The following is a 23725-nucleotide window of genomic DNA, read 5'->3' on the forward strand; positions in this document are numbered from 1 at the left end:
AGCGCTAACAGTCACGGAGATATTCAAGCAGTTTAGCACTGTGATGGCCACAGCCGTGGCCACACAGCCATCTTAAAGGTGGTAACCTCATACACTCACATTTATCTTAGTTCATGCGGTTTTCCTTAAGATTGGTTTCTATATCTTTTCAGACACATTATATATTTTGTTGTAAACATTTATTTAGTTTTAAATAACTTACAGGGCACTGGATTTGGTTTACATATATACTTTATTAGTTTTGGATTGGTTTTCTAATATAACGGTTTTCTTTGAGCTTACCAGTGTTGCGGATTCCACACCCTGGAGTGAGGCATGCAGGCTGCAGGGACAAAGTGGTGGTGTCTGGAACTACAGCAGCTTTATAGGGGTGGTGGCTAAATTGGACTCTACCACTACTTGTTATGTCAGGGGGGAGTTTTATTTTTATTTGTCCTCAAGATATTTGAGTTTTGATTTGTATTGTCTTTAGTACATTTATTCAGTTAATGTTAATTAAGATTACATTTCTTTTGGAGTAAGTGTTTAGTTGTTTTCTTTTGTTATTTGTAATTTAAATATTAGTGTTATTGTTAGTCTCCCCCTGGGTGTCAAACCTGGTCTGATCACCCAGTATATAAGTCCCCTTTGTTTCTTTTGTAGGAGGTCAGTTGTATTTTTGAGTTTGTTATGTTCAGAGCTTAAGTTCAGTTTGTTTGTTTGACCTCTTTTAAGGGCCCAAACTTTATCTTTTTTTTTTGTTGTCAGAATTTTTTGTGGGTAAAATAAAAACCCCTTTTTTGAAATCTCCTTGCGACTCCTCATGCCTAACTGCTTGGTCCCTGACAAGCACCATGGATTTCTTTTCCAGTTAGTGCTCACCTTTCTTTGAAAAAAAGTCAGTTACCAATTGTTTCCCCTCATTCTGTTTTCTCTCCTCCTCCTGTCTTTCCTCTCTTTTTGGTAGCATTATTTGGCTTTCTTTGAGAAAAGACATTTCTACAGCAGAAGTTTGCGCTCCACCAGACGCTCAACTGAACTAGCTAACGTAATGCATGCAGGTGGACTAAACCATTTGGCACATTAGCAAAGGGGGTGGGGGGGTGAGACCTTTTTGTATACAAAATAGTCAGTCAATCAACCAAGTTATTCTGCCAATACACTAACTTTACATTTAATCTGATATGCATTATGAAATTTTATTAGGAAATAAAAATATCCAGGTAAAATAAAATATATTCCAGACTTTTCAAGGGCCCTCTCTCCCCTTGGGCCCTAGTAATCAGTATTGGTTTTACCCCTAGTCCTATGCCCCTGGTGTCTGTGCTGCTGCTCGTCTTTATCCAGAGAGAGCGAACACTAAGTGGCGCACAGGTCTGCTTCAGAGCTCCGTCTATCGTGATATATTAATTATTGTCCAACCTCTCCCGCTGTTTTTCCTTTTGGTTAGATTCTACATCAGATTAAACAGCACAAACCAAAAATACAGACCACTGTACAATCTGCAGTGTTATTTTTCTGGCAAAATAATATTTCAACTTACCTCAATTTGTGAATGTCTGATAGAAGTTCTCCTTGAAGTCACAGCTAGCAGCAGTGCTTTCCGAATGGACTGCTAACGTTTTGAGCGCGAAACAAGGCCTTTGCATACAGGCCCCTTATAGATGTCCTAAGAACTGCCTGACCAAATAACAATTAAATACAGTAAAATTTGTAAATTGAGAGAATTAACAAACGTTAACTGCTCCGCTGGCTTCATTATGAATGAGCCTAATTAGGTGTTGTGTGCATAACAGGCGGAAAGAGTACTGAAAATCTGTACTCAAGTACAAGTACTGTTACATTGCTAAAATATTACTCTGTTACAAGTAAAAGTACTGGTGTTAGAGAAATACTCAAGTAAAAGTACAAATTGTAAAAAAAAAAAAAAAAAAAAACTACTCAGAGTATTAGTTACTTTTAACCACCGTCACTTCTCCAGACTAGGTCTGGATGTGTGTTTTCCTTTACCAAAAGTTAAAATGCCAACAATCTATTAATCATTAATAATTGATTAGATACAAAACAAGAGTTTTTCCCTCATTTTTTTCTCAAACAGATCTACTGTACCTTTTACAGCCAACACATCAGTCATTGTTGGTGTATGAGCTACACCTTGATAGAAACACATGCTACTCCTTGGTCCAAGGACATCTATCAACACAGAAGTGGAAGACAGATTGATGATGAGGCCTCCTGCAAGTCCTTTTCTAACAAATATCGAATTACAATTTCCTAAGAGGAAATAAATGCATCATATTCATGTCCATAAAGGGACTAGCTGTCTGTGAGCTATTTGGCCTCATCTTCAAAAATGAAGTACCGTAAAACTTCGGTAGTTTTATTTGATCAAATAGAGCATTGGGACAGGCATCAATGGGATGTGGATAACCGTATGGGGTTATTTGTAGGGATGCTTGACATTGATTTTGTACCGATATCCGATATACCAATATTGTCCAATGCTTAATTTCTGATACCGATATTAGCCGATACAGATACCGAAACATAAGACGGTTTATAGGCTTACTGCCCACTGTTCCATGACTCCCTTGATACTGGGGATTTGAATGTTTTGAAGGACTAGCCAGCAACCGGTAGGATAACTGGGGTGCGGTGCTTACTACCCCTTCGAGAGAAGATGCCAACTGAACATTTCTTTGACTGAAAACCAATCTGAAAACAAATATTCACACAAGAACAAAAATTCAACTCATTCCACTCATTGGGGCTTAGATCTGCCCTGCTCAAGTATTTATTTACTCTACAAACCCTGTGTGTATGCTGGTTGGCCAACAACCTACACCCAAATTTTGTCTGCATTCGCTTTGAGAGGAAACAAGCTTTCCAATAAGGTATAAAATGACATACTTTAGTCATTTTAAACCATTTCAAAAACAATTCCGATATTTACCGATATTGAATTTTAAAGCCAATATCGGCCGATAATATCGAGCATAGTTATTTGTCTAAATATGTGTTTCTGCCCCAAGGGAGAGGCGTCTGGGACTGGGCTATTATTTGAAGTGTTACGGTAGGCCTGCAACCTTTCTGAGAGTCCACTAATCAGCATAATTCAACACTAAAACTTTGATGTTTTTTACATTTTTGGGAAGTTACATTTTTCATTTTCTGCACGACTAACAAAAATGACTGATGGATTGTTTTGGTGAAAGATCTACATGTATGCAATGTTTGTTCTTTGGTGACTAGCGTGACTTGAAATGTATTGAGTTACAATTACTAAATCTCAACATGCTTGATTAGCCTAAATGTAGAGGAACTAGAAGTTACTAAAAATTGTACAGTAAGTAATTACTTAACTCAATAGGCCTACATAGTTACTTTGCGCCTCTGCCATGCAGGTCCCGTATATGTGTTCCCAGATTAAACCCATGCCCACTCGGCACATAAATATGTCATGCAGGACCCATATATGTGTTCCCTGATTAAACCCATGCCCACTCGGCCCATAAAACTTCTATGCAGGATCCATATATGCATTCCCAGTTCAAACCCATGCCCACTCGGCCCATAAATGTGCCATTCAAGACCCATATATCTGTTCCCAGTTCAAACCCATGCCCACTCGGCCCATAAAACTTCTATGCAGGACCCATATATGCTTTCCCAGTTCAAACCCATGCCCACTCGTCCCATAAATGTGCCATTCAAGACCCATATATGTGTTCCCAGTTCAAACCCATGCCCACTTGGACCATAAATATGCCATTCAAGACCCATATATGTGTTCCCAGATCAAACCCATGCCCACTTGGCCCATAAATATGCTATGCAGGACCCATATATGTGTTCTCAGTTCAAACCCATGCCCACTCGGCCCATAAATGTGCCATTCAAGACCCATATATGTGTTCCCAGTTCAAACCCATGCCCACTCGGCCCATAAAACTTCTATGCAGGACCCATATATGCTTTCCCAGTTCAAACCCATGCCCACTCGTCCCATAAATGTGCCATTCAAGACCCATATATGTGTTCCCAGATCAAACCCATGCCCACTTGGCCCACAAATATGCTATGCAGGACCCATATATGTGTTCTCAGTTCAAACCCATGCCCAATTGTCCCATGCCTGTCCCTTATGGGGCCCATGTAATCAGCTCATATGGGCTTCCTATGTGGGACTCATACTACAAAACTTACATGGAACCCGCTGATTTCACCCAGCCAAAGCCCATGCCCACACAGTAGCCATGGAACCCGTACTTAACCAATCTTGGCCCCACATGTCATTGCTGGCTGGCAGACTTTGTCAAGTTCATCTGAGAGCACAATGTTGGTGGTACAAAAATTGCCCTGGCCTTGAATGACTAGGTTGACCGTGTGATGTTTGAAAAATTAATGAACATAGTGTTTCCCAAAGTCATAAAATGGCTGAAAGTATACTTAAAAAGCAACAAGACAAAACATTAGAAACAAGTTTTCTCAGAACCGAGTCTGAAATTCTTGAGTCTACTTTCAGTGTGTTTAGAACAGCCTACTATGTAATGTTTGCAAAGAGCAACCGGCCTTACACTGACCATCCAAAACTCATTGACTTGCAGATGCTTAACGGTGTGAATGTTGGCCGTGTTCTTCATTCAAATGTTACATGTACTGAGATCATTAATTTCATATCCAGGGAGATGAGAAGGGCATCAAACAAAGTCGACCAAAGCTAACAGTGATAGTAGATGAGAGTACCTCGTTAAGCAAGAGGTCCTGCCTGATCGTGTACCTTAGGACATCTGTCCATAATTCGGAACCATTGACCTTTTTAGATTTGCTTGAGTTGGAGAGCACCACTTCAGATGGGATTACAACCGACCTACTTAACTGTCTTCAGAAACATGGTCTTGATGAAACATTTCTAAAAGAATGCATGGTGGGTTTCTGCTCAGATGGAGCTGCCGTTATGTTGGGCAGAAACAATGGCGTGTTCGCAATACTCAAAAGTCAGTTCCCTGGCCTCATTGGTTGGCACTGCTTAAACCATAGATTAGAGTTGTCAGTGTCAGACGCAGTAAAACAGTGAACCAAAACCAATCACTTCTCATCATTTCTAGACAAGCTTTACTGCTTGTAAAATCAATCACCAAAGAATGTAAGATAACTTGAGACTGCTGTAACTGAAGTAGGCAGTTGTCTGAGAAGGATAGGTAGAGTCTTGGGGATAAGGTGGGTGGCATCATCATTCCATACAGTTAAAGCTGTTTGGACGATGTATGCAGCGCTATACAATCATCTCACAGCTTCAAGTAAAGATCTTAAAGGTCCCATGACATGGTGCTATTTGGATGCTTTTATATAGACCAGGGGTCGGCAACCTTTTTGATATGAAGTGCCCTTTTCAATATGTCTTGTTTATTAGTGTGCCATGTCAACATTAGGTTTAATTTTGACTTCACATCAAAATGTAATATCCAGGGAATCTGTAATTTTATTCCATAGCAACATCAGACAACATTTATTTCTCATAATCAGAACCTTGTAATTATTATTATTGTATATTATTATTATGATTGAAGTAGACGTGGAAAAGCCCAGCTTTAATGATGAATGGACTGATAAGCAGGTCCTGTATGCCTCATTTTCAATGAAACAATGCTGTGGCAAAAATAACACAATCGGCATCATTATCAAGAATGAAGAACACGAACATAACGATTGCGTCATTCACGTGCATATTAAGTAGCCACATGTATTTGTTTTGGTCTTATAATGCATCCATATTTACCGCTCCAGTGGAGAGGATGGTTTCTTCAGACAACTTAAGTTTATAAGAATGTGTCCAAATTTCAAGATTCCCTGCAAACTAAGATAAACAGACTACAAACCGTACAAACTTGTTTTGCAAAAATTCTCTATTTGCAGAGTAGAGCTGTGTTTGCGTAAAACAGCGCAGCAGACAAGAGTGGATTGAGCAGACAGAGTAGATTGAAATATCGCTTTCTACATGTTGATGACGGTCTACACAGGTGAGTGCATTGATAAGTATTGGCTTTTAACTCACGAAGGTTTTAATGTAGCCTACTTACAGTAACAAGACTAGCGTTAGTTCATCTACTCCAGCAGCCGTTGGTAATCCTCTTTGTATTGTTCCCAGTCAGAGATATGAGTCAATAAAACTACCGTAAATAACAGGTCGCGCAACTGTGAAAGTTGTAATTTGGCATGCGGATGAGAGATAATCAATAACTCTCTTGCACACATATTGCCAGTGTGCCATTGGTTAAGGTAACACGTGCCCATGGTGGCACGCGTGCCTAAGGTTGCCGATGCCTGATATAGACCTTAGTGATAATACTGTATCTGAAGTCTCTTTTATATAGACCTTAGTGGTCTCCTAATACTGTATCTGAAGTCTCTTTCCCGAAATTCATCCTTGGTGCAGAATTACAGCCACTAGAGCCAGTCCCACAATGAGCTTTCCTTAGGATGTGCCATTTCTGTGTCTGTAGCTATTGAGGAGGAGAGAGAGGGGGCAAGGTGGAGGGTGGGGGTGTGGCTTTGACCAACTGCCACTTTGCTTGTTGAAAGCCATGATGTCTCTCTCTCATGGGTGGGCCAAATTCTCTGGGCGGGCAAGAGAAAGGGAGAGCTCATCTGAGCTTTCATTTTCTCAAAGGCAGGGAACCTGGTGGTCATTTCTATAAGAAAGCATGTGATGCAGTGAAGGGATTTTTTTAGTATTGGCTTTGCTAGCATGAAGGCAAGCATTAGGGATTTAAAAAGTGACCCCAGTCTACCCATGACTACACCACTTCTAACACTCAGGCATGCTGTTGAAACAGTTGCTGTAAGCAGTGCAGAATGTGAGAGAGGTTTTTCCAAAATAAACGCAATTGTTAAATTTTTACATTCCCCGCTGAGAATTGAAAATGTGTCCTCTCTAATGTTTTTTTTTGGGGGCATTTTAGGCCTTTAATTGACAGGACAGCTGAAGATGTGAAAGGGGAGAGAGAGGGGGGGAATGACATGCAGCAAAGGGCCGCAGGTCGGAGTCAAACCCGGGCCCGCTGCGTCGAGGAGTAATCCTCTATACGTGGGCGCCCGCGCTACCAACTGAGCTATCTGGGTGCCCCTCTCTAATGTTTGTTAACATTGTTGGCCCTCCATCAGCATCCTGGGACCCCACTAAATTTGTTAGAAAGTGGGTAGCAAGGAGGAGATCTGCAGAGCACCTGGCCTGTAAGAAAAGGCAGACTAATACTGAGGTGTTTGCATACCAGCCATTATGGGAAGTAATGAAGTTATAGATGAGTTATGAGTTATAGATGTGTGTACTCTGTACTGTGTACTGTTTTTAATAATTTGTATGAAATGTAAAATCCAAATAAATTACAAAGGTAAAACACAAATAAATCCAAATGTTGATTGTAAAACTAACCAGTGTTATCATCATTTTTGTATCTTAATAATAGGCCCTTTGTAATGAGGCAACCACTGGAGCCAGTAATCAAAACTACATACTTGGTTGCCAAGCTGGCAGCTTTGAAGAGTTTATGTTGAGTCCTGGTTAAACTGTGTTTGTGTGTGAGTGTGTGTGTTGTAGTAGTAGTAGGCCTAGTAGTAAAGAGAGAGAATGGGAGAAGGAAGTTTGTGTGAGGTGGACCTGGTCACCACAGACCCTTCTCAGCCGCTGCTACTCTCATATGCTGCACTGTCTCTTCATGTGGCACATTATCTTTGGCAAATTGTATGGGTCACTTCTTATATCATAACAAGGTAATACAATGTGTAATCAAGTGATGTCTGATTAAAAGTAATGTAAATGCTAAATGCCCTAATACCTGTTGATACTACAACAATGCAAAGTATAGGCTCTTAACCTTGCAGTGTTGCACATATCATGTAAGACTCAATTTCTCTGCACAAAACTCTCCAGAAAGTGCCATTTAATGGTTTGTTTTTCAAAAAGAATTCCCAGGTGGGCATACCCCCAGACCCCCCTAGGGAGAGCCCCCCCACATATCAAATCCCAATTTAACCCCTGTGTGGACACATACTTACTCATGCATTCATGTGCAAACCCACACATTTAGGCACCAGGTTATAACCATGTGAAGGGCTCTTAGCTGCTTAAGCTTAAACCCCAGCTTAACCTTTACCCCTAGCTAATCTTACCAAATGAACCTTCTCCTCAGCCATTATATGACCTGTAAATCAGAACAAGATGCTGTGCGGCAAGTAAGGTCTAATCAAAATATGACTTCTGTGACGTGATACGGAGAACTCAACCACAGAACAATCCTCCAAAGTCTGTTTTTGATTAGAACATGATTTGCAATTATTATTATTTAACATTCACACGAGCAGCCCAAAGGAGCCAAAGCAGACAATTGAGCAGACATAGCTTACAATCCCCTTAAAAAACTTATAACAATCCCCTTTTGATATAATTGATCCTAAATTGTGCCAATTAAAAGCAACAAAACCCCCAGACCTATTCACAGTAACTGATTCGCATGATGCCTCCCACAGATAATATGCAAGTTGTTCGACCTCAGACAGTGACAATTTGGTACACCCTCAGGACAAAGTGCAATTAATTTGGGAATTTCCTAAATCTCCCCTGGTTTATGGTTCAATATGAATGCCATTTCTGTTAAGAAAAAACTCAGGAGCCGCACAACTCATTTGACATACAGTGGTGTGAAAAAGTGTTTGCCCCCTTCCTCATTTCCTGTTCCTTTGCATGTGTGTCACACTTAAGTGTTTCGGAACATCAAACCAATTTAAACAAAAGTCAAGGACAACACAAGTAAACACAAAATGCAATTTGTAAATGAAGGTGTTTATTATTAAAGGAGAAAAAAAATCCAAACCATCATGGCCCTGTGTGAAAAAGTGATTGCCCCCCTTGTTAAAACATACTATAACTGTGGTTGTCCACACCTGAGTTCAATTTCTCTAGCCACACCCAGGCCTGATTATTGCCACACCTGTTCACAATCAAGGCATCACTTAAATAGGAGCTGCTTGACACAGTAAGGTCCACCAGAAGATCCTTAAAAGCTACACATCATGCCGAGACCCAAAGAAATTCAGGAACAATTGAGAAAGAAAGTAATTGAGATCTATCAGTCTGGAAAGGGTTATAAAGCCATTTCCAAAGCTTTGGGAATCCAGCGAACCACAGTGAGAGCCATTATCCACAAATGGCGAAGACATGGAACAGTGGTGAACCTTCCCAGGAGTGGCCTTTACCCCAAGAGCGCAGCGACGACTCATCAAGAGGTCACAAAAGACCCCACAACAACGTCCAAAGAACTGCAGGCCTCACTTGCCTCAGTTAAGGTCAGCGTTCATGCCTCCACCATCAGGAAAAGACTGGGCAAAAATGGCCTGCATGGCAGAGTTCAAGGAGAAAACCACTGCTGAGCAAAAAGAACATCAAAGCTCGTCTCAATTTCTCCAGAACACATCTTGATGATCCCCAAGACTTTTGGGACAACATTCTGTGGACCGATGAGACAAAAGTGGAACTCTTTGGAAGGTGTGTGTCCAAGTATATCTGGCGTAGAAGGAACACTGCATTTCATAAAAAGAACATTATACCAACTGTAAAATATGGTGGTGGCAGTGTGATGGTCTGGGGCTGTTTTGCTGCTTCAGGACCTGGAAGACTTGCCGTGATAAAAGGAACTATGAATTCTGCTGTCTACCAAGAGATCCTGAAGGAGAATGTCCGACCATCTGTTCGTGTACTCAAGCTGAAACGAACTTGGGTTCTGCAGCAGGACAATGATCCTAAACACACCAGCAAGTCCACCACCGAATGGCTGAAGAAAAACAAAATGAAGACTTTGGAGTGGCCTAGCCAAAGTCCTGACCTGAATCCTATTGAGATGTTGTGGTATGACCTTAAAAAGGCCGTTCATGCTCGAAAACCCTCTAATGTAACTGAATTAGGACAATTCTGCAAAGATGAGTGGGCCAAAATTCCTCCAGGACGCTGTAAAAGCCTCATTGCACGTTATCGCAAACGCTTGGTTGCAGTTGTTGCTGCTAAGGGTGGCCCAACCAGTTATTAGGTTTAGGGGGCAATCACTTTTTCACACAGGGCCATGATGGTTTGGATTTTTTTTCTCCTTTAATGATAAACACCTTCATTTACAAATTGCATTTTGTGTTTACTTGTGTTGTCCTTGACTATTGTTTAAATTGGTTTGATGTTCCGAAACACTTAAGTGTGACAAACATGCAAAGGAACAGGAAATGAGGAAGGGGGCAAACACTTTTTCACACCACTGTACATAAAGAAGGTTTGGGAGACCTTGATGAATTATACAGGAGCATTTAATGAACACTCAATTGAGAAGACAATTAAGCAGGCAGTACAGTACAACTACGATGCGTTATTGTGCAGTGCCGTCCCAACTCTCTGAAGTTCCTGTCCTCCTAAAGGTGTATTTATAAAGGAGACGTTACGTTTAACTGAACCTTGAACAAAGACATTGCAGTGCCGTTAACACAGATACTAAATCGTATGGCTGGCCCACCAACCTCCAAAAAGAGACAGGCCTGAGACAAAACCGTCCCTTATCATGTAGCTGCCTACGTAAACTCTCTCTGAAGCTGTAGATAGTTACTGTATACACAAAGAGGTTTGGTTGTTAGAGACTGGTCGAATTCTCGTCCCCTGACCTGTAACCTGATGTTGTCAGAGAAAGCTTCCCCTTAGTCTCATCATACCACAACATGGTGTTCCTAGAAATTCCACCAATCAGCCTCAGCTGTAGTTTCTCTTTAGTGCTAATTTAAGATAAGATAAGCTTTATTGATTCCCAGAGGGGAAATAGGATTTGGTGCAGCAGGATGGAAATAAGTATGAATAAATAGAGAAGTCAAAATAAAAAAGAACATAATAAGAGGTACATTATATACAACTAGTAAAAGAGCAGAAGTTTTAAAAAAAAACTATATAAGAGCAATTAAAGACAAAGTTGTGAGGTTGGGTGCCTTCGCACACACTGTGGCGGTCACTTTGTCCCTTGGCCGGTGGGTTAATGTCCTATGCTAACCTTGGGTTGCATCAATGCCTGTTTCTGCTCTTTCTCTTTACCTCTTCATTGGCTTCCAGGATCCAGTTGCTGAGGTGTGAGAAGGGTGGTGGAACAGTACAGGTATTGTGGAGATGTCCTTGTGTTCACTATAGTTAACTGTTGCTGACTATTAATGGTGCAATGTGTAATACCGACAGCTAGCGTTTAAAATGGTTACTGCAGTCCAAATTCAAAATAATGGAGAGAGTCTTCTCCCCCGGTCCGAAGTTCACGGGGGTTGCCAGGTTGAGACAGCTAAACCCAATTTCCCACAATGTCAATGTTAGCTAGATGCTAGTCTCGCATTGCCAGACATTAATCCACAGCGTAGAGGAGTAGCTTAGATGCTGGCTATATTGACAGTAATAAAAGCCTACGCTCTCACTGTCACTGACAGCCACCCTTTCTCAGCTAAACCTTTCTGCAACAACCACTAAAACCACTGACCTCTTAGTCCTCTTTACCCAACTGACAGCCACCTTTACTCAGCTTAAAATTACAGCAACAACTGCTAAAAACACTGCAACCTTGTGGTCGTCTGTACCCAGGTCACAGTCACAGTTTGTCGGCTACGGCCGCTGAACAGGCGACACGGTTGTTTTGCCAAAGTTAAATTGCATGTTTCCATTGTGAGGAAGTCAAACTTGCAATTTCTCTCATATGTCTGTCATTGTGGTTGTAAACAGCCGTGGCTTGCTGGCCCAGTCCTCCGGTAACGCTAGCAGTTAGCGTGTGTTAGCATGGCGGCGTAAGCCAGCACCAGTTGGGATCACATTTATTTGCAAGTAACTAACTCTCTATATAATTTAATGCGAGTACGCAAATGTTGAAATGACTGAAAATGCCCATCCCTAGCAGCCGTGATAAATTTGCTTAAAGCTCAATGCTTACCTGTTCAGGAAGAAAATTAGCCTTTTCAGCTCTAAGCTGTCTCCATCTTTCAATTGCATTTCCAATATTTACCCATGTTTTACCACGTTTCTGGTCATGCAACTGTTTAGGAAGATGCTGAGTTTTTTTAAAGGAACACGCCGACTTATTGGGAATTTAGCTTATTCACCGTAACCCCAAGAGTTAGATAAGTCCATATATACCCTTCTCATCTCCATGCGTGCTGTAACGCTGTCTGACAGCCCCAGCGGCAGCAGCCCATCACAGAACATGCAGGTGAATGGTTCCAGTAATCCTACTGCTCCGAATTGTGACAAAAGTGACAAAATAACGCCAACATGTTTCTATTTACATGTTGGGATTTGTAGAGTCACAGCGTGTACAAAAAACAACGTAACATGAGACACAGCCATCTTCTAACCGTAAACAAACCGGGAACTATATTCTCAGACAGGCTTGCTGCAAAGCAAATCACTCCGCCCAAGTAGCAGAAGTAGCAGAGCTTCGCCTTCTGAGAATATAGTTCCCGGTTTGTTTAGGGTTAGAAGATGGCTGTGTCTCATGTTACATTGTTTTTTGTACACGCTGTGACTCTACAAATCACAACATGTAAAAAGGAACATGTTGGCGTTATTTTGTCACTTATTCGGAGCAGTAGGATTGCTGGAACCAGTCACCTGCATGTTCTGTGCTGGCCTGCTGCCACTGGAGTTTAGTTTAGTTTTAGTTTTAGTTTTATGATTTGTTTGCACTTTTACACTCACACACACTCATCCATCACTCAAACACACTTACACCACTGACTATACTGAAAACCACACCCCACACCTTAATAATCATTTAATTTGGTCTAATTTGGTTTGAGTGGCATAATAAAGTAAATCATGGTGTGTCTCCTATTTGTTTTGGCCTAAGAGCCGGGTGATAACAATATTGTTAAAGTACAGTATAAATTAAATTGTAAGTATAGTATAATATTTAAAGATGGCCCTAGCCTCTTAGCCTTGTTTAAAAAATAGGTTGTGCTTTTGAATTTCATGGATTTTTGGTGTAGTTTTCATTCTCATACAGTAAATGCACGAGACACACACACACACACACACACACACACACACACACACACACACACACACACACACACACACACACGTGTACAACCGTAGCTCAGAGCAGGGGTCAGGAAGTGTGAGTATCAGTGAGTGTTGGGGTTGAATGGATTGTTCTCCATGTGTGTGTGTTAGTGAGAAGACGCTTAAACATGGACACACACGCAGAGAATCATATGGACACCTATGAAAATAAATGCTTGCCAAAAACAAACCTAATCTAATGTCTAAAGTTGAAAACATGTTGAGAAACATGATGAAAATCTATTTTCAGAATTTATTCAATGACAGTCACAGTTTAGTTTAGACTGATATAAAACACTATAGTACAAACATTAGTAAAACTGCATATATATTCTTAAATGTAAAAGCATCATAATTATGTAAACATTTAAAATGTCCTTTTATACAGTGACAAAAAAAATGTAATGTATAAAGCAGTAACCTTAATAATCAAATGTTAATAAAAAAACAGACAATATTTTTTTAATGAAAATGCCTTCCATTAATTTTGTATCTGTACGTTACTGTTCTTGATGAGGTAGTAATGATCCTGCTAAAAACGTATGGGTTACAACACATTTGTAACACCTGAACAGTGGCTTCTGTGCAGCATCAGGACGCTGAATTGGAACAGTGCATCAGTTTATTGAGCATATATCAATTTATTTAATATAACGGAGCCTTGATTCAATGTACTTCATTGTTACATTTCATTTCAAATGCAAAGATCCTCACTCATCATTGCATTCTTTATTATTTGGTGGGTTGGACATCATTGACCACTCACAGAAAGTGATACTAGGTACACTTCCAGCTTACCTCTATACCCTTCTCTGTCTAAGTTCTGGTAGCTACATTCCTTCCAGGTTGCTGTGTAATGTTCCCCAGGTTTTGATGGATCTGGGATCAACTTTAATATAAAGAATGAGATGATGGAGACATGTGGTTGTTATTCTTTTTTTGGGGGCATTTTTAGGCCTTTATTTTCACAGAACAGATGAAGACATGAAAGGGGAGAGAGAGGGGGAACAACATGCAGAAAAGGGCCACAGGCCGGAGTCGAACCCGCGGCTGCTGCGTCGAGGAGTAAACCTCTACATATGTGAACCCGCTCTACCAACTGAGCTAACCCGGCAACTGTCGCTGTTGTTCTTGAGAAGCCACTGTGTAGCTGTTCTTCTGCTTCATTTGTGAATTTTTGTATATCATATTGAATAATGTCGCCGTCGGGCAGAAACCTTGTATATCTTGTATTTTGCCACTTTGTTTACATAAATCAATGCTATTGATCAACTTGTACGTCTGTCTGTGGGTTTTACAAATATTTAAACAGTTTAGAGCAGGGGTATTTAACATTTTTTAGGGCAGGGACCCTTTAGCTGAATGAGAGACTGAGTAAAACAAGGTTTTCAACCGACAGCGAGGATATGTTGTATTTTACTATGTTTTAAATTTTTTAGCACTGTTACCATGGCCAGGTCTCTTGTAAAAGAGATTTATTTATTTTTTTATCTCAATGAGACTTCCTGGTAAAATGAAGGTAAAATAAGGTAAGGTAAAAATTCTTAAGGTCAATTGGCTGTGTTTGAAACATGGGTAATGCAAAGATTTCGTGCATGCTTAAAGCCTCAAAAAGCTTTGCACACCCAAGAGACATTTTTCTTAAATAAACAAAATGTTTCATCTTCAAAATCTCTCTTTCACAAATTAAAGGAGTGTCTAATTTATGTCTTTGCAAGCTCTTTGTGAGGACTGATGATTCTTCCTAAGTGTATCATGCTGCTCTTTGCTTGTTCAGGCACTACAGATGTTTTATTAAGCTAGACATGGAGGGGGTTTATTTTGTTGAATTCCAACTGTAAGGAGACACAGTACCTCGACTTTGTTGTCAAAATTCATTAAAACGTTTAAATCAATGTTTTACTCTATATAAGGACAAAAGTATTGAACTTGGAAGTCCTGAAGAAGATATAATGTTTAGATAGAATTTATTTAATAAAACCTCAAATACTGATTGGCTATTAGTCCAGCAACAATGCTACCCTGTAAGTTAAAACGTCATTACTAGGATGCCCCCTGTTGGGTGGTCTTGTAAGAAGGGAGGAAGGGCAGGTATTGGAAGCATCTAAACCGTTTCAAAACACCGTTGCAGAAAGGGATATCATAGCACGACTGGTCACAAAAGTTTCTGCCTTCCTGTTGCACCTTGTCTCTCCAGCTTTTGATGCCCCGCTCTTTATCAGTGCCTGAAAAAGAAAAGACAAAGTAAGCTGATAGTGATGTTATGGCTTGTTTAACCATTTCTTATTATTAACCCAAGTTTTTTTTTTTTTTGTCAAACCTGGAATGGTGTTGTCCAGTATAAATCCAAAGAATCCTCCAATGAACATGTGTGTGGTGAAGAGCACTACAATCACTTGGTCCAGCTCTTTTATTCCTTCAAACGGAGAAGAGAGTAAAGAAATGACATTTGTTAACCAGTAATGAGTGTGTAACATGTTAAACAGCAATGTGACCACTTTAAATCTCGTAGGCAGGTTCTCTTTGCTCTGACCACTTCCACATGTCAGAGGTCAGGTTTAAGTTCAACCTACTAAAAGTGAAAGAAATAAAAGCACCTTCAAACAACAGCAACTGGAGCCTGGCAGTAAATCCTGTAGGACTGGATAACAGCTAATCCACACAGTCCAGCTGTCGCTCATGTGTAAACTGCTTAATGCAGTTGTAAGAAATTCAATGAATTAAATCGAGAATTGCAAACTGCGCTGAGGTAGTTTGACCCTGAACAAACAAACACTTCTTCAAAGAACCCATCCTAACACACACAGGCACACAAACACAGAAGAAGGAGAGGAAACAGTGAAAAGTTCAAAGGCACCCGCTAAGTTGGCCTTAAGTCCCACAGGCTGTACATATAAAGGCATCTAAAAGAGCAGCAGTGTGTTTACAAAGAGCGCGGACAGGCCTCCTCTTGTGTGGCGCCATCAGCTGAGTGTTGAAGCTGGGGAATAACTCAGGGGTAAGACTGCTCTATCTGAGCCGGGCGGGCAGATTACAGCCAGTTGTTATGGTTTTGGTGTCTTGTCTTATTTTGGTAGTCTGTTTTGTGCTCTGTTTCCTGTTTTATTTTGACGGTCTTGTTTTTTGTCTTGTCTTTTTGGTTTTACTTCCTGTCTTGTGTTTTCCCCGCCTTTTTTGATTACTCTGCCCAGCCTAATGTGTTTCACCTGTTTCCCAGCCCTTGTGTCACCTGTCTTGTGTTATCTCATTACCATCTGTATTTAGTCTTGGTGTTCCCCTTGTCCAGTGTCAGATCATTGTTTGTATGTTTCTGTGTGTGCCTGTCGTGCCTCCCGGTGTTAGTTCGTGTCTGGTTTTTTGCTCCATGGATTTCCTTTGGTTTCATTTTTGGTATTGTTTTTGCCTGCTGCGCTCAGGACTTTCTTTTTGTGTTTCATCAGTAAATCCTTGTTTTCAACTTACTCCTGCCTGTTCTCTGCATTTTGGGTCCGCCTTTCCCTGCTACACCCTTAACACCAGTGACATGGGGGTTAGCCAAGAGGATTGGGAGGTAAGCAGCTTAGACTTGAGAGAACCAGACAAACCCTCATGCCAAGTGTTGAACTCTGGATTAGAGAGTTCAGAGGTATCTTTCTTGGGAGACGCTTGCATAACACGACTTATAGGATCAAGGTCTGATGTCTGCAGAGAAGAGCTGTTTAATCTTAAAGTGCTCATGGCTATGTGAGACAAATGTCTAGCAATATTGCACCTTCAAGCTACACACCCAACTGGACCCATGTGGTTCGTCTGTTGAGATACAAACCGACAGACATTTCTATCCTTAAACTGCCTATATAGGGTTAAAAAAAAAGGAGTTAAAAAAATGGTGAGTTCAGGATCAGGTTAGACAATCATCTTTGCCACTACCAAATGTAGGCTTAAGAGTGAAGGTAACCAAGTGTTTGCCATCTGGGCCTGTGGGATTTGGGAACACCTTGCTTGACTTATAAGCTTTATAAGCAGAACCGCTGCCATCTTTTCAAGGGTAATCTGTAAGTGGAGCAGTGGGAGCACACAGGAGGAGGACCACGTCACTCCTCTGTTAAGGATTTGCAGCTTGGATGTGTCCATTTCTGGCATTGTTTGCTAATTCAATCTTTGCTTTTTCCAGCACGAACAAGACAGTGTGACCCAAGATGCATTTCTCAGCATAAAATAAAAAGGAGTCACAAAATGTTTTGCACACAATAAAAAGCACACCAACACAAGGGTGTGTGTGTGGGTGCCTGAAAATCACCTGTGTCAATGATGCCGGGATTGGAGTGAAACCAGGTAGGTAAAACAAGACCGCTGAAGGTAGAGAAGCCAAGGATGAGCAGGTTACGGGACGAGTTAAGATCCACATACTGGAGAAAGAGAGACAAAGTGAGAGAGAGTGAGACAGAGAGACTTTATTTTGCTGTTTTGGAACTTCACACAAATGTGATCTGAAATAATCTAGAACTTCAAAACAGGCCTGATTTCTTTTCTCACATTTATGGTTATGACAGGTCAACTCATGCCAGCCTATAGGGGCAAATCCTGTCTATAAATGTGCTCTGACTAATTAATTAGTATAAAGTATAAAGAAGCAACATTTATCCAGCCCCACTACAAAAGATTACTGTGGTGCTGAGGGGGGGTTGACACAGTTCTGAGTTAGCTTCTGTTCTACTAGCTTTCAGCTCAAATTTATTTTCCCTCTTCTTTCGTCTTTCTAAAAGAACTGAAATTTGAAACCAGGGTTTTCTGCCCTCACTCTAAGCTAAATCTGACCACCTTGTCGGTGCAAACAATTATTTTGTATATATTCTATACTGTAGCCCCCATGAGATTGTGACCCCTATAACTAAGACTCAAGGGAGCTGTAGTTGTCCAATGCAGACAAAATAAGCATTTGAACAAGGACATAAAACCCTAATATAAGGTTTCATCATTTTGCAAAGAAAAAAAAAACATTACAGGAAAAACACACTGTGTGGTTGGGATTTTGGCTCTTATATTAATGATTCAGTGATAACATGGTTGAAGTACAAAATATTTCTGTATTTAGAGATACAATTTCTGGCGAATACTCCCTCAAACACCCTGCATCTAGAGAACCCCTCCACCAAAATACTTACAAAAATGTTAAAGTGGCCAACAGTTACATTCTGAAACCAGAAAACCCATAAAAGAGCTAAAATATTTTGTAGGATTTAGCATTGTGATATCTTATGTTTTCTTCAAATGTTTCTGTCAGATTTCTGCTCCAAATAACTTCCCAGTATGTCTGTGATGGAAAACCTAGGGGATGTGAGATTTTCTAAGGAAGACCCACGTGTACAATTCAATTCAATTTTATTTATAGTATCAAATCATAACAGAGTTATCTCGAGACACTTTACAGATAGAGTAGGTCTAGACCACACTCTATAATTTACAAAGCCCCAACAATTACAGTAATTCCCTCAAGAGCAAGCATTAGCAGTGGCTATTGCGACAGTGGCAAGGAAAAACTCCCTTTTAGGAAGAAACCTCGGCAGACCCAGACTCTTGGTAGGCGGTGTCTGACGGGGCCGGTTGGGGGTGTGATGGCGATAATAGTTGCATTAAAGATATTGGAACAGTGACTTTGAAGGTAGTCGTTGTTCATGTCACAGCAGGGCGTTGCGGGATGAAACGTGGCGCAGCAGACGCAGCAGGACGCGGCAGGGCGTTTGAAGGGAATAAAGAAACATAAGGACTCCGGGGAGTAAACTCCCCAGAACTAGGTTAGTAACAAGCAGTTCTGGGACAGGATGCGTATAAAAGGAAACGAATGAAAACATTGATGAGAGGCTGTACTGGCCTGCCTCCCTCTACTCACACTATATTATTGATTATATGATCAATAAATCTGATGACTACGAAGAGAAGCAGGCGGACGCTGCAACTCCTCACTTCTTAACCATAAGCTTTATCAAAGAGGAGAGTTTTCAGTTTATTCTTAAATGAGGTGATGGTGTCTGCCCCCCTAACCCAGACTGGGAGCTGGTTCCACAGGAAAGGAGCCTGGTAGCTGAAGGCTCTTGCTCCCAGTCTACTTTTGGAGACTCTAAGAACCACAAGTAACTCTGCATTCTGGGAGCGCAGTGCTCTAGTGGGACAATAAGGTACTAAGAGCTGTTCTAGATAGGATGGTGCTTGACCATTTAGGGCTTTGTAGGTCAGGAGAAGGACTTTAAAGTCAATCCTGAATTTTACAGGAAGCCAGTGCAGAGTAGCTAAAACAGGAGAAATATGATCTCTTTTCTTAGTTCTCGTCAGAACACGTGCTGCAGCATTCTGGATCAGCTGGAAAGTCTTAAGGGACTTATTTGAGCAACCTGACAGTAGGGAATTACAATAGTCCAGCCTGGAAGTAACGAATGCATGGACTAGTTTTTCAGCATCGTTTTGAAACAGGATATTCCTAATTTTGGCAATGTTACGAAGATGAAAAAAGGCTGTTCTCGATGATTGTTTTAGATGGGCGTTAAAGGATATATCCTGATCAAAAATAACTCCTAGATTTCTGACAGTAGTGCTGGAGGCCAGAACAACACCATCCAGAGTAGCTATATCTTTAGATAATGAAGTTCGGAGGTGTTTAGGGCCCAGCACAATAACTTCAGTTTTGTTACAGTTTAACATCAGAAAATTATAGGTCATCCAGGATTTTATATCTTTAATACATGCTTGAAGTTTAGCTAACTGACTTGTTTCGTCTGGTTTGATAAGTATAATTGGGTGTCGTCCGCATAGCAGTGATAGTTAATTGAGTGTTTCCTAATGATATTACCAAGAGGAAGCATATATAAGGAGAATAAAATTGGTCCAAGCACTGAGCCTTGTGGAACGACATGTTTAACTTTAGGCTCTACGTCATACAGTTCATTAGCTGTGAAAAGGGGCGTGGCTAAAGCATAGGGAGTGGGTCAAACTATCTCCAATTAAATAGGAACTCTCTGCTGAGTTCAATGATACCTCACACAAGACTCTACCTTAAATGGGTCACCAGTAATGAAAGGGGGCGTGGCTTGATCATAGAGGGTGGGCCAAACCATCACCAATGAAGAAGGAACTCTCTGCTGAGTTCAATGACACCTCACACAAGACCGTACCTTAAACTGTTCAAATGTTATGAAAGGGGGCGTGGCCTGAGTAAGTGGGCGTGGTTGTCCTCAGGCCTGGACCCTTGTCAATCGTGAGAAATTTAGGACAGATACGACAACTTCTTTGTTCATTGCTCAACACTCAAAATGGCCACCACGCCACACCCACACCGTCTGACAAAAAGTTTTTCTTTTAATAACTTTTCATCTTTAAGGTGTTGAGATGGTACAGACCAAATTTGAAGTCTATCGGATGAAATCTCTAGGAGGAGTTCGTTAAAGTATATCACCTTGACTTTTAGGCCTACTTCCCGTTGCCCCTAGGGCGCACTATGACTTTGAGTCAATTTTGTCCGGTAAATGTCCTCAGAGTTACAGTGTCATGAATCATGAAACGTTTCGAGCCAGTTGGACAATGTACAGTGAAGATACACCCACTTCCTATTTCGGTGACGAAACGCACAAAATGGTCGCCCCGCCACGGCCATGCCCTATGACGAAAAGTTTTTCTTTTAATAACTTTTCATCACTAACATCTTAAGATGGCACAGACTGAGTTTGAAGTTGATCGGATGAAATCTCTAGGAGGAGTTCGTTAAAGTATGACGTGGAAACGGACAAAATTGCACAAATTTCGAACTTTCAATTCAAAATGGTGGACTTCCTGTTGTGTTTAGGGTATGGCTCCAATGACGTTTTTTTGTACGTCTTGACATGCTTCATATGTGTACCAAGTTTCGTGAGCCTACGTTAAACGTACTGCAGGGGCTACATTTTTTTAAAGTTTGTAGGGAGCGCTAGCGAACCATTTTTGTGCGCCTATTCCCGAAACCCTGAAAATATGTAAGTTTTCACCAGACTTGATGTGAACGCCAATTTTGGTGAGTTTTTGAATATGTTAAGCCCCTCAAAAAGGTAATTAATTTGCCGTAATAATAATTATTCCTTCAGTTGCAATAGGGCCTTTGCTACTGTCGGTGTTCGGGCCCTATTTTTTTTATTTTTTATTTTTATTTATTTAAGGACAATGCACATTTAATGAACATGTACAGCAGTACACGTAAAAGTGCCAGATTATAGCCCAAAGGCTAATTTCCATCTGTAGTCCCAATTGGCAGATATAAATTACAATAACAAGACATAAGATAAACACTATTAACATCTGCTATATAAAACAGGATGAAACAAACAAAAATGATTAATAAATGTTATAACAGAGGCTCAACATACATATGTTTCACTAAACTAATACGGTACGACATACGAGTAAGGGTGACCCATATGTGGTTAGTTTTAAGACAAAATATATACAGTAATAACATTTGTTATGTGAAACAAGGAAAAACAAAATAAACAAAAAAAAATTAAAAAAAAAATTACAAAAAAATAAAAAGCAAACAAGACAATTTATTAGTAAGTGTTAAGTGCTAACTAGTCAGTTTGATATTTATATTCCTGATTATATATTAGCTTTACTGATTTATAGTTCTGTTATGTTGGATTTAGATTTTTTTGTCTGCAACCTGTTAATCTGTTTGGTTAGTTTTTAGCAATTTGAGCTACCCAAATAAAGTTTACTTTTATTAATTGACTCCCATAGGAATCTTCTTTTCTTGCTCAACACGTCCTCATACGTAAACAACAGACTTGGTCGTTGGCCAATGATTCACAACACAATATATATGACCATTGTCATGAACATTGTGAGACAGTCACAGTTTTGAACATGTGATTAACGTTTTAAAACGGAACTATTTGGTTAAGTTTAGGCAACACAACTACTGGGTTAGGTTTAGGAAATGATCACGATTTGGGTTAAATTTTGTCTGCTAAGTCTGTGACATTGTTACGCTCAGTGTTGTGCCTGAACGTGTTCATTGAACGATAGATGAACGTTACTGTGAACTCGTTCATTCTGGTGTCTGTGAACGGCACGCTCTCTCAGTTTAACTTCATTCAATAGGGCGCCAGATTTCTATAGAGCCTTCCAGGCGAAAACCTGGCTAAAACACACTGTAAACAGGCCTTAATATGTAGCGGAAACAACACCAAATTTGGCAACACCAGCCACCAGTGTCGCACCGCCGCATGCGTCATCAAAACAAAAAGTAGCATGGAGGTGACAGCAGTATGGAGGTGACAGCAGTATGGAGGCGACAAAGCAGCAAGGAGGCGTCGTACGATCATTTAAATGAGTTTTATGACAAGGTCAACTTTGAACTAGTTCATGTAGAAAGTGGACTTTCTCAACGCAGGTTACGCTGCAATGTGTTTATGAACTAAAAATTGTTTATATTGGTAAACTTAAAAAAAAGTCATCTTTTGGTTTCCCATGGGACAGCAGCAGTCTCCGGGGTTAAAGTCCAATGTTTGTTTGGCGTTTTTTTAAATACTTTTTACTAAGCAACTCACTAAAATGATACTTCCTCTTTTGCTCCCACCATAATTACTACGGCCACTAGAGGTCGAAGCCTGACAACACGTTAACATTGGTCGTAATAAGCTGCTTGCATAATTGACCTATACAGATGGTTTTTTTTTGGTGAGGATGGTCTGGTATTTCAGGTCACAGGGTCAGTGACAGAGCAGCACCCCTGGAACCAGCTAGACTCAGTATCTAGTTCAAGGGCCCCTTAGCAGGGTGGACGTTTTGTGTCTCAGGGTCTTCATTTTCAAAGGAAGTGGGGTGAAATATAATAAAATAATAACATATGATACAGACTGTTACAATATTGAAATGTGTTTACCTGAAGGTTGGATATCCCCACTGCTGCGATCATTCCAAACATAACGAGGAACATGCCTCCAATGACCGGGTCTGGGATGGTGATAAAAACTGCTCCAAATTTCCCAAAGATCCCCAGGACGATCATCAGAATGCCGGTCGTCTGGAGGACCAGTCTGCTGCCAACCTGGAATAAAATGACCACGGGGACTTGTTAACCTGTGTTTACGAGAGGGGTTAATCCATCATTCTCACCATGCAAGCTTTATTTTTTGTACCAGAGGAAAACACCTCTGAGAAGCATGCAGAAGTCTTAACAAGGACACTATCAATTTCATCTGCAATGATTTTAAGTTGGATGTAGACGTGAGAAAACAGAGAATCGGGTCAAGCCCGCATAAATCATAAAACATTCAGCTGTAGCATGGGCTTTTTTTTGTGCTATTTATCTGTGGCTCAGTGCTATATATTTGTACATACCGTTCTAGTGAAATACGCAATAAAAAATTAACTAACTACATGCCAAGTCTCTTACTTCAACATTAATGTCCTCAGTGTTTGCCAAGAGACTACAGGCATCTTTATGGATGTTCTTATCTGTGTGATGCTGATTGTTGCTCATGCAGTTTTTTGCAGTATCTCCTCCTCCAGTTATATTACCGTCATTTAAAGTGTCAGTCTGCTCAGCATCTCAGAAACTGAGACTCACAAACAACTGCAGTGCACAATCAATAAATCATCCCAAATAATAGGTTTCCCTATAATATCATACTC

The 23725-nt window shown here is 40.5% G+C and overlaps 1 protein-coding gene across 1 annotated transcript in view; it reads right to left on the bottom strand.

Moving 5' to 3' along the window:
- Positions 1–15133: 15133 nt before the first annotated feature.
- The window catches only part of si:dkey-106n21.1 (solute carrier family 23 member 2), a 57558-nt gene continuing 48966 nt past the window's right edge, over positions 15134–23725 (bottom strand). The window contains exons 9-12 of the mRNA XM_028585254.1: positions 22974–23138; positions 17370–17478; positions 15411–15506; positions 15134–15315 (exon numbers count right to left, since the gene is read on the bottom strand). Of these exons, the coding sequence (XP_028441055.1) occupies positions 15134–15315; positions 15411–15506; positions 17370–17478; positions 22974–23138 (552 nt within the window). The remainder of the gene's footprint in view (positions 15316–15410; positions 15507–17369; positions 17479–22973; positions 23139–23725) is intronic.

This window comes from Perca flavescens, chromosome 8 (assembly GCF_004354835.1).
Source record: "Perca flavescens isolate YP-PL-M2 chromosome 8, PFLA_1.0, whole genome shotgun sequence".
NCBI classification, from domain to species: domain Eukaryota; kingdom Metazoa; phylum Chordata; class Actinopteri; order Perciformes; family Percidae; genus Perca; species Perca flavescens.